This window comes from Ursus americanus, chromosome 2, assembly GCF_024610735.1.
Source record: "Ursus americanus isolate L20-20 chromosome 2, mUrsAme1.1.p, whole genome shotgun sequence".
In the NCBI taxonomy this organism is placed as follows: Eukaryota; Metazoa; Chordata; class Mammalia; order Carnivora; family Ursidae; genus Ursus; species Ursus americanus.
The window spans coordinates 97,393,465-97,407,554 of record NC_142128.1 but is presented as its reverse complement, the minus strand read 5'-3'; the positions used below and the strand labels follow the sequence as shown (position 1 = coordinate 97,407,554).

General features: G+C 42.0%; 1 protein-coding gene across 1 annotated transcript in view; it reads right to left on the bottom strand.

The window, feature by feature from the left end:
- Positions 1–14,090, bottom strand: part of ADCY10 (adenylate cyclase 10) — a 73,927-nt gene that overhangs the window by 26,817 nt on the left and 33,020 nt on the right. The window contains exons 17-18 of the mRNA XM_045797418.2: positions 13,923–14,059; positions 1,069–1,197 (exon numbers count right to left, since the gene is read on the bottom strand). Coding sequence (XP_045653374.1) covers positions 1,069–1,197; positions 13,923–14,059 — 266 coding nt within the window. The remainder of the gene's footprint in view (positions 1–1,068; positions 1,198–13,922; positions 14,060–14,090) is intronic.

Here is a 14,090-nt window from a genome sequence, read left to right as displayed (position 1 = left end):
GGACCTACTTCCCAGACAGCGCGTGTGCTGGGCACGCAAAGGAGGCAGGTGCTGCTACCTGAGATATGCACGGCATGATGGCCAGACCAGAGCAAGACAGATTGCAAGGTGTTCGGGTTTTGTGCTGGAGCATGACAGGGTTGGTGAGGAGAGGGGAGGTCACGTGGGCCATGGTAGTCGGAGGACAGCGCCTCCATCCACCTGCTATGTTGACTTCTCCAGCTGGCCCTTCCTTGTCTTTCCCCCTCACTGACTGCCTCCTCCTAGCAACAAGCCTCCTCTTGACCTCCCCTGAGACTCACTCGTTCCTGTGACAGTCTACTACCGTCTCGATGCTCATGACGAAGCGCCAGAGAGCTTCGAGCTCCAATTCTCACCTAAGCGTGGGTGTCACAGTCACGTGGCTTCCTGGACATCTTGACCAGGATGTCCTTCCATTACATCACCTGTGTCAGGACAAAATCGGAATGTCTCCGCTTGCCCACAGAACACTGCAGAAGCCAAGCTAGCCCACCTTCCTACTTTCGTAGACATAGTGAATGAAGCCAGTGATGCTTTTTTTGAAGACTGAGAACCTCGAGGTGTCCCTAGGTCATCCATCAAACATTTTCAGTTATTTATAGATGGCATGACTTGGAGCTGAAGTCATACTAGAACATGGCTTGAAAATCATCTTTCTTTAAAGGAATAGTAATAATACAGCTCGGATATAAATTCTATGCTTGTCATTTCTTATAAACGTAAATGGCAGAAAAAGTTTCAGTATTTGATTTTCTCTCTCATTATTGGGCTTTGATTTAATGACAAATGTACTACATCTCATTCGTTTCCGCAGTTGAACTAAACTTTGTTCAAATCAGACTCCAGAATATGCCCAGGGAAGCAGGTGGCTCCAAATCAGAAGCAGAAAAGCTAAGCCTCCCACGGAGACTTCGACTGCCTGGGACAACACAACACAGACAAGCACCGCGGTCTGTCACTGATTTCCTCTCTCCCTTTCCCACAGTCACCTTAGAGAAAGGAAAAGGGGAGTCTAAGTCCTGGAACACCAGGTCCAATTTTCTTTACCTTTTAATGATGCTGGTGGTGACAAGTTTTTCAATCTGACACCACTGGCGAGGTTACAGACTTCTTCACATCCCTCCTCATCATTAGTAGTAAATATTTTTAATTCATCAGTTGGCCTACTAAAATTCTCTGCAGGAAGACGAAAAGGAAGGAAAGTTGAGAGTCATTGTTCTGTCATTATCTTGATTTTCCAATACACTTCAAGTTGGATCTTATGAGAGAAACAGCAGGTAGAGACGTGTGTTGGCTCATCAAATACTTCGGGATACCATTTAGTGTAAACTAAAATATGAGAACCTAAATGTACTCCAGAAGTATTGATAATAACTACTGGAAGCCTTGGAAGTCTTCCGTAGTATATGCAGTTTTACAGAAATTTCATTCAAAGACTATCAGGATGTATCTTATAGTATATAGTAACATATATTTGTGTGCACATGCAAATGTCCACACTCAGATGCAAATACATCTTGTGGGAGACTGGACTCAACTTACAACACGGTTATCAGAAAGAGATATTGAAAACGGTGAGGTTGGATAGTACACATCTGGTAATTTTGTCTCCTAGGACTCCAAAATGCATGACTTCCTTATTCCTCATGTAACACCGTGATATGTGATGTGGAAATACGAAGGTGAACATAGCTAAGTTTCTAATCTCCTGGAGAGATGAGATATGTACACAAAGGACTATACTTCCAGGCAGTAAACACGTGCCATGTGAGTGGCACAGGGTCAGAGAGTTCAATGTCGATACGGTACAGACCTTTTGTGCACCATAGCCTGTGAAGGCTATAAATGTGAACAGTGCATGCTTCCAACCCTGCAGAGCTTAAAATCTTAGAGACAGATACTGAAGTAATTAGTCATAATGCCAGAGTGACTCAAGAGCTAAAAAGCAAAGCATAGTGTGTTGTGAGAATAGAGAAGAAAAAACAACTCAGTCTTGGTGGATTCAGAAAGGCTTCATGGAGGAGAAAGTATTTTGATTGAACTTTGAAGGATGAAGGCATTTTCCAAGTGGAAGACCAAGGGGCGACCAGTGAAAAGGCACAGAAGCCACAGAGCACCCTGCAGATTAGGGGAGCGTAAGGAAACCTGGGCAGCTGGACTCCAGCGTGTGGGGCACTGGAGTGCGACCAGGGGATGTGTATCGGGACAGACAGTTTGGGAGCAGAGCACGGAGGGCATTTGACAGCACATTATGAAGTCTGGACTTTATTCCAAAATAAAGGGGGAATATCAGCTGCTTTTAGGAAGGTAACACTGGAAGTGTGTATGGGAGAGGCAAGAGAACAGGAGAGGGAACGCTGTGTAACAAACGGTAACGACGGAACATGAAGCAGTGAGGGTGTGAAGGAGGTACCTCGTGGTTCCGCGAGGCATAGGGAGGAAATGGGTCTGAGCAAGCTTGTGATGGAGCTGAGACATGAGTGTTGCCAAGAATCAAGCTGGGAGGGGCGCCTGGCTGGCTCAGTTGGTTGAGTGTGTGCCTTCAGCTCAGGTCATGATCCCGGGGTCCTGGGATCGAGCCCCAGATCAGGCTCCCTGCTTGGTGGGGAGCCTGCTTCTCCCTCTCCCTTCCCCCACCTTGTGCTCTCTCTTGCTCACTCTGCTCTCTCTCTCTCAAATAAATAAATAAAATCTTAAAAAAAATTTTTTTAAAAAGAATCAAGCAGGGAGATTCAGGAGGAGGTGCAGTATGGGAGAGAGGGCGATGCATTAAGGTTTAAGTAGGTTGAGTTTGAGGGGGTCTAGAAGACCATCCAATGGGCAGTTGGGAATATACCATCTAGAATTAAGAGTGAGGTTATGGTTGAAGATTACACGCATACACACACACACACACACACACACACACACACACACACACACTGAAGACTGGAGAACAGATGGATAATTGAAGACATCTGGGCAGAGAGAACCAAGCTAGCAAAGAAGAGGGCTGAGGATGGAACTTGAAGAAAGCTGCCATCGGAGGAGTAGGCCCAGGGACAGGAGCCAAGCAGAGGACTGACTGGTCAGAGAGGTCAGGTGGGGGGACAGGAAGAGTTGAGAAGCAGGGTGGCCAAGACAGGGGAGAATACCCCAAAAGGGGCCAGGTATGAGTGTGTATGAGCGTGTTAGGGGTGGGAGAGTGGGGTCCAAGGGCACAACTTGGTCTATGCTCTTTTATGCTTTTTCACGTCCGTTTCTAGGACCTAGCAACTGGGATGACCATTCTTTCAGTCCCTCAACCAGTATCAACTGAGCACCCCTAGGTACTGGGCATTGTTCTGGGGTTAAAGATTCCAAAGCGTACAAGGTTTCCTGCCCCACGAAGTTTTCAATTCCAACAGCGGCAGAGAGACAATGAACAACAGATAATTAATTGATAGGATAATGTCATAATGCGATTTAGTTGTATGAAGGAAATAAACCCGGTAACAGAGACTCACAAGAAGGTGCAGGGCCAGGGAGGCTTTCTTTAGCTAGACTGGGGTAGAGAAAGTCACCCTGAGCAGGCAACACCTGAGCTGAGGGAGAGAGGAGCCACCGGTGTGAAGCGCCTGAGGAGAGGGGACAGCGTGTGTCCCAGCCACGGAAATGCCAGAAATACAGCCGGTGTGGCCAGAGCACGTTCAGACCACTGATGAGGCCACATAGGTGAGGAAGCCAGGTCCCGCAGGACGTTTCCCGCCCTGGCTGGAAGGCTGGATTTCATCGTAGGCTCAGTGGGAAACCACTAAATGCTGAGTATGGTTTGTTTGTTTGTTTGTTTTTTAGATTTTATTTATTTATTCGACAGAGATAGAGACAGCCAGCGAGAGAGGGAACACAAGCAGGGGGAGTGGGAGAGGAAGAAGCAGGCTCATAGCAGAGGAGCCTGATGTGGGACTCGATCCCAGAGCGCTGGGATCACACCCTGAGCCGAAGGCAGACGCTTAACGACTGCGCCACCCAGGCGCCCCTGTGAGTATGTTTTAAAGCAATCTTTTTATTTGGAAAGTTTCAAACTTACTGAAAGTTGTAAGAATAAAACTGTGTATGGACTCTTTATTCAAATTCACCTGTTGTCAAGGTTTTGCCTCATTTGCCGCATCCTTTGTTTTCTCTATATGTACAGATTTTTTTCTGAAGCATTTGAATGCAAGTTGCACAATTCCTGCCCCTTTACCCCAAATTCTCTGCTCTGTATTTCCTAAGAATGAGATTCTCTTACATAACTAGAGTACACTTCCAGCTTCAGAATATTTCACATTGAAATAGGAATTCCCCTCCATAGAACAATTTTGTCAACTGACTCAATAATGTCCTTTAGCATTTTCTTCTTCCAATATAGGATCCAGTCTAGGATCATGTACTATATATAGTTGTTTTTTAAAAAATTTAGGTGAAATTCGTATACAAATAACCAGTTTAATGTCTACAATTCGGTGGCATTTAGTGCATTCACATTGTTTGCAAACAAAACCTCTCTCTAGTTTCAAAAAATTTCTTTCTTTTTTTTCTTTTCTTTCCTTTTTTTTTTTTTTTAAAGATTTTATTTATTCATTAGGGAGAGAGAGAGAGCATGAGCAGAGGGGAGAAGTAGAGGGAGAAGCCGATTCCCAGTTGAGCAGGCAGCCCGACGTGGGGCTCGACCCGAGGACTTGCAGATTACGACCTGAGCTGAAGGCAGACGCTTAACCATCTGAGCCACCCAGGTGCCCCAAATCTCAAAATTTTTCAATGACCCCAGAAGCTACTGAACGGTTTTAAAGGAGTCACCTGTTTTGAAAGGAGCTCTTAACAGACACTGAATAAATGTTTGTCGAACAAATAAACAAATATGTAAAATGTAGGAACAGGAAAATGTAAGCTCGGTAGTGTTTGTTTACAAATTTCCTTTTATTAATTCATTGGCCAATACATGACTGTAAGGGACTCACCTAAAGACAGTGATCATAGCACTCGTTGTCTATCTGATGATCCGTTATCCTCCTTAAAACTAACTGGCCAAGAAAAGCCTTTCTCTGACTGTTGTTTAATCATGGTTACCCAGAAAAAAAAATTAGCTTTCTTTTAAAAAGCAAACTTACTTCTGTTTCACTTCTCCTCTAGATGTGAGCACTCTGGCCATGTGGTCCTGTGGGCCTGTCATTATACACAGAATGAGAGGCAGCAGATGAAGCCATAGCCTGAAACAGTTCATGGAGGGACATGGGGCCTCTGGGCTTCACTCAATCACACAGGAGACATGGGGAGTTTCAGGAAGCAAGAGGAATCTTTTTCTGAAATTTCTCTTTTTATCACCTTTGGGCGATAATTTTCTGTCCTGCTATATACAGAAAGCCAGCACCATAAGCTCCTTTATTACAAACATTCATCAAAGCATGGCACTGATTTTCCATGTACATTCTCACCTTTAAATTTGTCTCAGAGGAAGGCGTTGTTATTCTGCAAGATAGCAATGTTAATGTGCACAGTGCTTATAGCTGTAAAACCACCATCACTTATTTGAGAACTTCCATTTCTAGAAAGATGGAGTAGACATGTTTTTGTTTATTCCTCCTGTTAACTACAACTCAAAACCGTGCCATTATATATAAAACAAATATAAGAAGACACTGAAGGTGAAGAGAAGTCAGAATGGCTGGGGACATTGGGACCCAAGGAACAATATAGCAGTGATTTTCCTGAGTTTTCCTTTTGCCTTATATCTCAGACTTGGAGTGAAGAATCTCACGACCCAGAAACAGCAAGGGTTGCAAACAATAGTCTGCACATTCTGCTGAAGGACCAGCAAAAGGGCAGCTGGCGAGACAGAAAATTTCTAGACAATAATCACTTTACTTCAGCCAAACAAACAAACAAAAAACAAAAACAAATAAGTGTAGTCCACACCTGCTCCCACCAGCAAAGGCTGAGGGAGAAGCCTAGGCTTCCATTCCAAAAGCTGAAAGCAAAGGACGGTCAACCCAGAGAATCCTATATTCAACCAAAATATCTTTCAGGAATGAAGGGGAAATCAAGGTAGTCTCAGATAATGGGAAATTAAGACAAATGGTGGCCAGCAGGCCTACCCTGAAAGAATGACTAAAAGACATTCTCTAAACAGAAAAGAAACAATAAAAGAAGACACAGAACATCAGAAAAGAATAAAGAACAGGAGAAGCAAAAATATGGGTAAATACAATAGATATCCCTTTTCCTCTTAAGTTTCCTAAATTATGTTTGCAGTTTAAGCAAACATTATAACCACCACCTAATGTGGTTCTAAATGCACACAGAGAAAATGTTTAAAATAATTATAAAAAGTAGATGGCAAAGGAAGGTAAAGAGGGGTAAGGTTTCTAATCTTTACTCAAACTGGTGAAACATACCTTGAGTTTTCAAGTGACACCAGTAGACTGTGATAACATATGCATATATTATGTAATAGCTAGAGCAATCACTAAAAAAGCTATACAAAGAGATAGCCCCACAATTACTGTAGATAAATCAAGACAGAATTCTAAAGAATTTGTTTAATGTCAGGCAAAATAGACTTTGGAGCAAAGAAAGTTACCAGAGGGTGCGGGTTTGGCTAGATGAGTGATGGGCATTAAGAAGGGCATTTGTTATGATGAGCCCTGGGTGTTGTATGTAAGTGATGAATCACTGATTTCTTTTTTTTTTTTTTCAGATTTTATTTATTTATTTGACAGAGAGAAAGAGACACCCAGTGAGAGAGGGAACACAAGCAGGGGGAGTGGGCGAGGAAGAAGCAGGCTCCCAGCGGATTAGGGAGCCCGATGTGGGGCTTGATCCCAGAATGCTGGGATCACGCCCTGAGCCGAAGGGCTCCCGACTGAGCCACCCAGGTGCCCCAAATGACTGATTTCTACTCCTGAAACCAATATTGCACTAACTCTAGTTAGTATGTTAACTAACTAGAATTTAAATAAAAATTTGGGGGGGGAAAAAAAAGAACATTACCAGAGACAGAGAGGGATATCATATAATGATAAAAGTGTCGATCCACCAGGGCACATAGCAATCCTAAATGTTTATACACCAAATAAAAAAGCTGCAAAATACGTGAAGCCAAAACTGATACAATTGAAAATAGAAATAGACAAATCCACAATTATAGTTGGAGACTTCAACATTCTTCTCTCAGCAATTGGTAGAACAATTAGACAGAGAATCAGCCCAGGATACAGAAGAATTCGACAATCATTGATCATCAGTATCTAACCAACATTTATACAGCATTCTACCAACAAAACCAAGAATATATATTCTTTTCAAGGTGCCTATGGAACATTGGCCAAAATAGACCATATCCTGTGAACAAACTTCAACAAATTTAAAATACATGAAATTGGGGTGCCTGGGTGGCTCAGTTGTTAAGCGTCTGCCTTCCGCTCAGGGCGTGATTCCAGAGTCCTGGGATCGAGCCCCGCATCAGGCTCCTCCGCTGGGAGCCTGCTTCTTCCTCTCCCACTCCCCCTGCTTGTGTTCCCTCTCTCGCTGGCTGTATCTCTCTCTGTCAAATAAATAAATAAAATCTTTAAAAACAACAAATAAAATAAATACATGAGATTGTACAGAGCATGTTCTCTAAATATAACGGAATTAAACTAGAAACCAATAACAGAATGAGAACGAGAAAGTCTCCACACACTTGGAAATAGCATTCTTTTCAATAATCCACGGCGAAAGAGGGAAACTCAAGGTAAATTTAAAAATACATTGAATCAAATAAAAATGAAAATACAATATATTAAAATTTGTGAGACATAGCTAAAGCAGTACCATGAGGAAACTTTATAGTACTAAAAATGCATACATAAGAAAGAAGAAAAGTCTCAAACTGCTAATCTAAACCTCCAACAATGAAAAAGAGCAATTTAATTCAAAGCAAGCAGAAGGAAGGAAATAATAAAGATAAGAGCAGAAATCAACAAAACAAAGAGCTGAATCTTTGGAAAGATCAAGAAAACTGACAAATCTGTAGTTAAGACTAATAAGAAAGAAAGAAAATACAAATTACCAATATCAGGAATGAAACAGGGAATATCACTACAAACCCTGCAGACATCAAAAAGATATTAACTGAGTACTCAGAACAACTACAGGCACATAAACTTGAGGACTTAGATCAAAGGAACCAGTTTCTCAAAACAAACAAACAAACAAACAAACAAATCTATCACAATTAATATAATATAAAATAGTTCATTTGAACAGCCTCATAACTATTAAGGAAATTGAAATTTTAATTTAAAAACTCCCCAAAAAGATGTTGAGGTTTTTCCTTAAACATTCCTTGTCTAGCAAGAAAATGGGGGAGTTTCACCTCTTGATGATACCCCTGTCCCCCAGGAACACCCTACCCATCATTAGAGCTTATGAGCCACATGGGGAAGAGGCTTCTTCAAGACAGAGCAATGCAATACTTGTAACTTCTGTAAATAGCCCCGTCTTTCCAAGTGATGTCATCTCTACATTTGATATGCTTGTATTTCTGTTGGATGTATACAGTTTAGGGGATTTTTTTGTTTTTTGTTTGGTTTTATTTTTTAGAAAAGTCAACATGCTTATTTTTATTTATTGCTTGAAAAAGATCATTTGAAGAAAAATAAATACATTTTCAACCAACCAACCAACCAACAAAAATTCCCCAAAAAGAAATCTCCAGGATGGGATGGTTTCACTGGAGAATTTTACCAACATTTAGGGAAGAATTATCTCCAATTCCACACAATTTCTTCTAGGACATGGGAGGGCATAGTTCCCATTACACTTTACAAAGCTAGTACTACCATGATGTCAAAACCAGACAAAATAACAAAGAGAAAGAGGGAGAGAAAACTACAGAACAATACCCCACATGAGTGTAGATGCAACAATCCTTCACACCAGATTAAGCAAATAGAATTCAGCAATATACAAAAAAAAAAAAAAAAAAAAAAAAAAGGACATGCCTAAGTGGAGTTTATTCCAGGGATGCAAGGCTGGTTCAATATTTGAAGGTCAATCAATGCAATCTATCATATAACAGAAAAAAAATTTACATAATCATAGCAATTAATGCAGAAAATCATTTGATAAGATTCAAAGCTCATTTATGATAAAAACTCTCAGAAAAATAGGAATAAGTGGGAACTTTCTCAACTTGAAAAAGAGCATCTACAAAAAAACCTACAGCTAACAGCATACTTAATACTTAAAGACTGAATGCTTTCTCCCTAGGATCAGGAACAAGGCAAAGATGGCTACTCCTACCACTCTTATTCATAGTGCTGGAAGTTCTAGCAGGTTGAAAAGACCAGAAAAGGAAATAAAAAGTATACAGACTGCAAGGGAAATAATAAAATTGTTCCTATTTGCAGATGACATGATTTTGTACATAGAAAATCCCAAAGACTCTACAAAATAAAAATCTCCTAGAATTAATAAATGAGTTCAGCAAGGACACAGGAACAAGATAAATGCATACAACTCAGCTGCATTTCTACATACTAGCAATGAACATGTGAACATCAAAATTAAAAACATATAGCATTTACAATATATTTTTTACTTTATTATTTTTTTAAGATTTTATTTATTTGACAGAGAGAGAGAGATCACTAGCAGGGGGAGTGGCAGAGGGAGAGGGAGAAGCAGGCTCCCACTGAGCAGGGAGCCTGATGTGGGGCTGGATCCCAGCACCCCGGGATCATGACCCAACAATATATATATATTTTTTAAAGATTTTATTTATTTATTTGACAGAGATAGAGACAGCCAGCGAGAGAGGGAACACAAGCAGGGGGAGTGGGAGAGGAAGAAGCAGGCTCATAGCGGAGGAGCCTGATGTGGGGCTCGATCCATATCGCGGGGATCACGCCCTGAGCCGAAGGCAGACGCTTAACCGCTGTGCCACCCAGGCGCCCCTCAACAATATATTTTTTAAAAAGATGTATTTATGTATTTAAGAGAGAGAGAGCACAGGGGGAAGGGGCAGAAAGAGAAGGAGAGAGAGTCCCAAGCAGACTTCACACTGAGTGTGGAGCCTGACTCAGGGCTCAATCCCATAACCCCGAGATCACAACCTGAGCTGAAACCAAGAGTCCAATGCTCAACCGACTATGCCACCCAGGGACCCCTACAATATTTTTTTTTTTAAAAAAGAAATGTTTCAGTGTCAATCTAACAAAACATGCACAGGATTTGTATGGTTGAAAACTACAAGACTCATGAAAGAAATCAAAGAAAATCTAAATAAATGGAAGAGACATACTACGTTCATGGATTGGAAGACAACATAGAAAAGAAGTCAATTTGCCCCAAATTGATATACAATGCAATGCATATATATTGAAATTCCTACAAAAATCCTTCCAAAGGGGTGCCTGGGTGGCTCAGTTGGTTAAGCAGCTGACTCTTGGTTTCTCCTCAGGTCATGATCTCAGGGTCTTGGGATCGAACCTCACATCAGGCTCCCACTCCACACTCAGCAAGGAGTCTGCTGCAGGATTCTCTCTCTACTTCTGCCCCTCCCCCTGCTCATGCTCTCTCTTTCTAAAATAAACAAACAAATCTTTTTAAAAAATCCCTCACAGATTCTTTGTAGATACAGATAAGATTATTTGAAAGATTTATTTACTTATTTGAGGGAGTGGGGAAGATGGAAAAAATCTCAAACAGACTCCCGGTTGAGTGGAGAGCCGACTTGGATCATGACCTGAAACCAAGTGTCTGACACTCAATCGAATGAGCCACCCAGGTGGCCCCACACAAGATTATTCTAGAATTCATATGGAAAGGCAAAGGAACCAGAATAGCTAAAACAGTTTTGAAAGAAGAATAAAGTAGGAGGAATCAGTTTACATGGTTTCAAGACTATATACCTATACTAATCAAAACTGAATGGTATTGGTAAAGGGATAGACACATAGATCAATGGAACAGAATAGGGAGCCAAAAATACACAAATACAACCAACTGATTTTTGACAAAGGTGCCAAAGCAATTCAAGGAAGAAAATATAGCCTTTTAATAACTGTTGCTGGGGCAAGTGGACAGGCATGGGAGGTAGGAAGGGGAAAAGAAGGGCTTCAACCTAACTCTCATACCTTATATGAAAATTAACTCAAAATGGATCACAAACTTAAATGTAAGATGTAAAACTTTGGAAAAAAAGGAAAACACATATTGGAAAACATTTTACGTCTAGGGATAAGCAAAGAATTCTTGGATTTGGGGCACCTGGGTGGTTCTGTCATTTAAGTGTCTGCCTTCAGCTCAGGTCATGATCCCAGGGTCCTGGGATCGAGCCCCACATTGGGCTCCCTGCTCAGTGGGGAGTCTGCTTCTCCCTCTCCCTCTGCTGCTCCCCCCCCCCAACTTGTGTGCTCTCTCCCTCTCTGAAATAAATAAATAAATACAATCTTAAAAAAAAAAGAGTTCTTGAATTTGACATGACTCAAAAAAGGAAAAATTGATAATTGAACTTTTGTCAAAATTAAAACACTTTGAGAGATCTTTTGCAGAGAATGAAGACAAGCCACGGAGAGAAAATATTTGCAAACCCACATCTGAGAAAGGACCCATATCTGGAATAGATTAGAAACTCTCAAAACTCAACATGAAAAAAACTCCAAGCAATCCAATTAGAAAATGGGCAAAAAGCATGAAGAGATATTTACCAAAGAAGATGTAGAGATGGCAAAAAAAAGCACATGAAAAGATATTCAACATCATTAGCAATTGGGGAGATGCAAATTAAAACCACAATTAGATATTGCCAAATACCTAACAGAATGGCTAAAATAAAAAACACAGTGACATCAATTGGTAGCAAGGATGGCAGAAAATTCCAGCTCCCTGCACACACTGTGAATGGGAATGTAAAATGATACAGCGACTTTGAAAATAGTTTGGCAGTTTAGGGGGGACTGGGTGGCTCAATCAGTTAAGCTTCTGACTTCAACTCAGGTCATAATCTCAGGATCCTGGGATCGAGACCCTGCTTCAGGCTCCTGGCTCAGCAGGGAGGCTGCTTGTCCCTCTCCCTCTGCCCCTCCCCCTGCTTGTGTTCTCTCTCTCTCTCTTTCCCTCTTTCAAAAAAATAAAATCTTTAAAAAATTTAAAAAACAATTTGGCAGTTTAAAAAAAAGAACAAAAAAGAACAAAAAAATAAAAAATAACACTGTAACTACCACATGACCCAGCCATTGCACTCCTGGGTGTTTATTCTAGAGAAAGGAAAACTTAGCTTCACACAAAACCCTGCACACGATGCTTGTAGGAACACTGCTTGTAATAGCCCAAAGCTGTGAACGGCGCAGATTCTGCAACAGGCGGATGGGATAACAAGCGGTTGGTGCATGCACCGTGGACCGCCACCCAGCAAGTAACCACAACAACCCACCGAGACACACGACCACCTGGAGGACCCCCAGAGAGTCATGAGGAGGGAAAAAACCAACCCCAAGACATTATAGATACTGTATGAGTCCAGCGAGATCCCATTCTTAAAATGACAAAATTACAAATTACAGGTTGCCAGGGGTGAAGGGGGCGGGGGGGGGGCGGGGAGGACAGAAGTGGGCGTGGCTATAAAACAGGCAACAGGAGGGATCCTTGTGGAGATGGGAAGCTTCTGTGTCCTGACTGCCTTAGTGACAATATCCTGTGCTACTATACTGCCAATTCACACTACCGGGAAAACCCGGTAAAGGGTGCACGAAATCTCTCTGTATTATTTGTTTTTAAAAAAAAGAGGTAGCAAAGTAAGTATTATTGATTCAGGCACTTCATTTATACTCCAGGAGATTCCCAGAGTACCTCCTGTGGTGTCAGACACAGAGACGGTGATCAGTACGTGTTTGTTGAATGAATGAATGAAAAAAGATTTGAGTTCCTTTAGCCCCATTTTATAATCGCTGCCTGACAAAGAAGGTCGTGGCTAGTCCTTAAATATCAGCAACTAAATGGCATAGGTGGCATTGGAACTCTGGGCCCCTGGCTTCAGGGCCCAAAAGTTCTCTCTCTCTTTTTTTTTTTTTTAAAGATTTTATTTATTTATTTAACACAGATAGAGACAGCCAGCGAGAGAGGGAACACAAGCAGGGGGAGTGGGAGAGGAAGAAGCAGGCTCATAGCGGAGGAGCCTGATGTGGGGCTCGATCCCACAACGCCGGGATCATGCCCTGAGCCGAAGGCAGACGCCTAACCGCTGTGCCACCCAGGTGCCCCCCAAAAGCTCTCTTGATTGCATCTTTTATACTCTCTCTTTCCAAGGAAGAGCTAATATCTCTTCAACCGTCACAGGTCTCCTTTATATTTTGTTGCTGTTTGCTAGCACGTGAATTTTTCTCATTACTGCCAACTTCCTAACCAAGCATGTGCACCACAGACCTTTCGTTGTCATTCAGGTTAGCTTTAATGCTCCACATTCTGGAAAGCATCCTTACCCCATTCTCCCTCCCCTTCGCTAAAATTATTCTCCTAAAAATCCGCCTGGCCTCCTTTGTGCCATTATCTCACATTTCATCCTCCTGTATGTCTCTGTAGCGTGGGAACCTTGTTGACAATTCACTTTGAGCTAGACGTTTTACCACTGGAAGTCAAGGAATTTTCTCCCCTCAATTAACATCGAACTCCCCCTTCAGTGTTGATTCTGGGCTTTAAGATTCCCCAGTGTTCTTCCATGTTCTTTCCAAGGCACACGTTCTCCCACCCAGTTCAGTGAGTCCCCACAGGAAATGCTAACTTTTCTCGACATCTCGGATATCGGGTCCAACACTCCTTGCCTCCCCAAGCCTCCTGACCCTATAGGATGCTGTCTATGGAAAAGCCCATTCCTTTCCTCTTGCAGAAGGAGTGAGAGAACGAGTCTTAACCAGGGGACTTACTGAACAGGTTATTCCAGGTCATATTGGTCTTTTCCTCAGACTCCATTGGTTGGAAAACGAGTACCCTGTGATGGTCAAGGTTTTTTAGCAATTCTTCACAGTAAAACGGAATCCCACAGCTTCCCTCCACCAGGTACCTGCAGTAGAAACAAGGCGACCTACTTACAC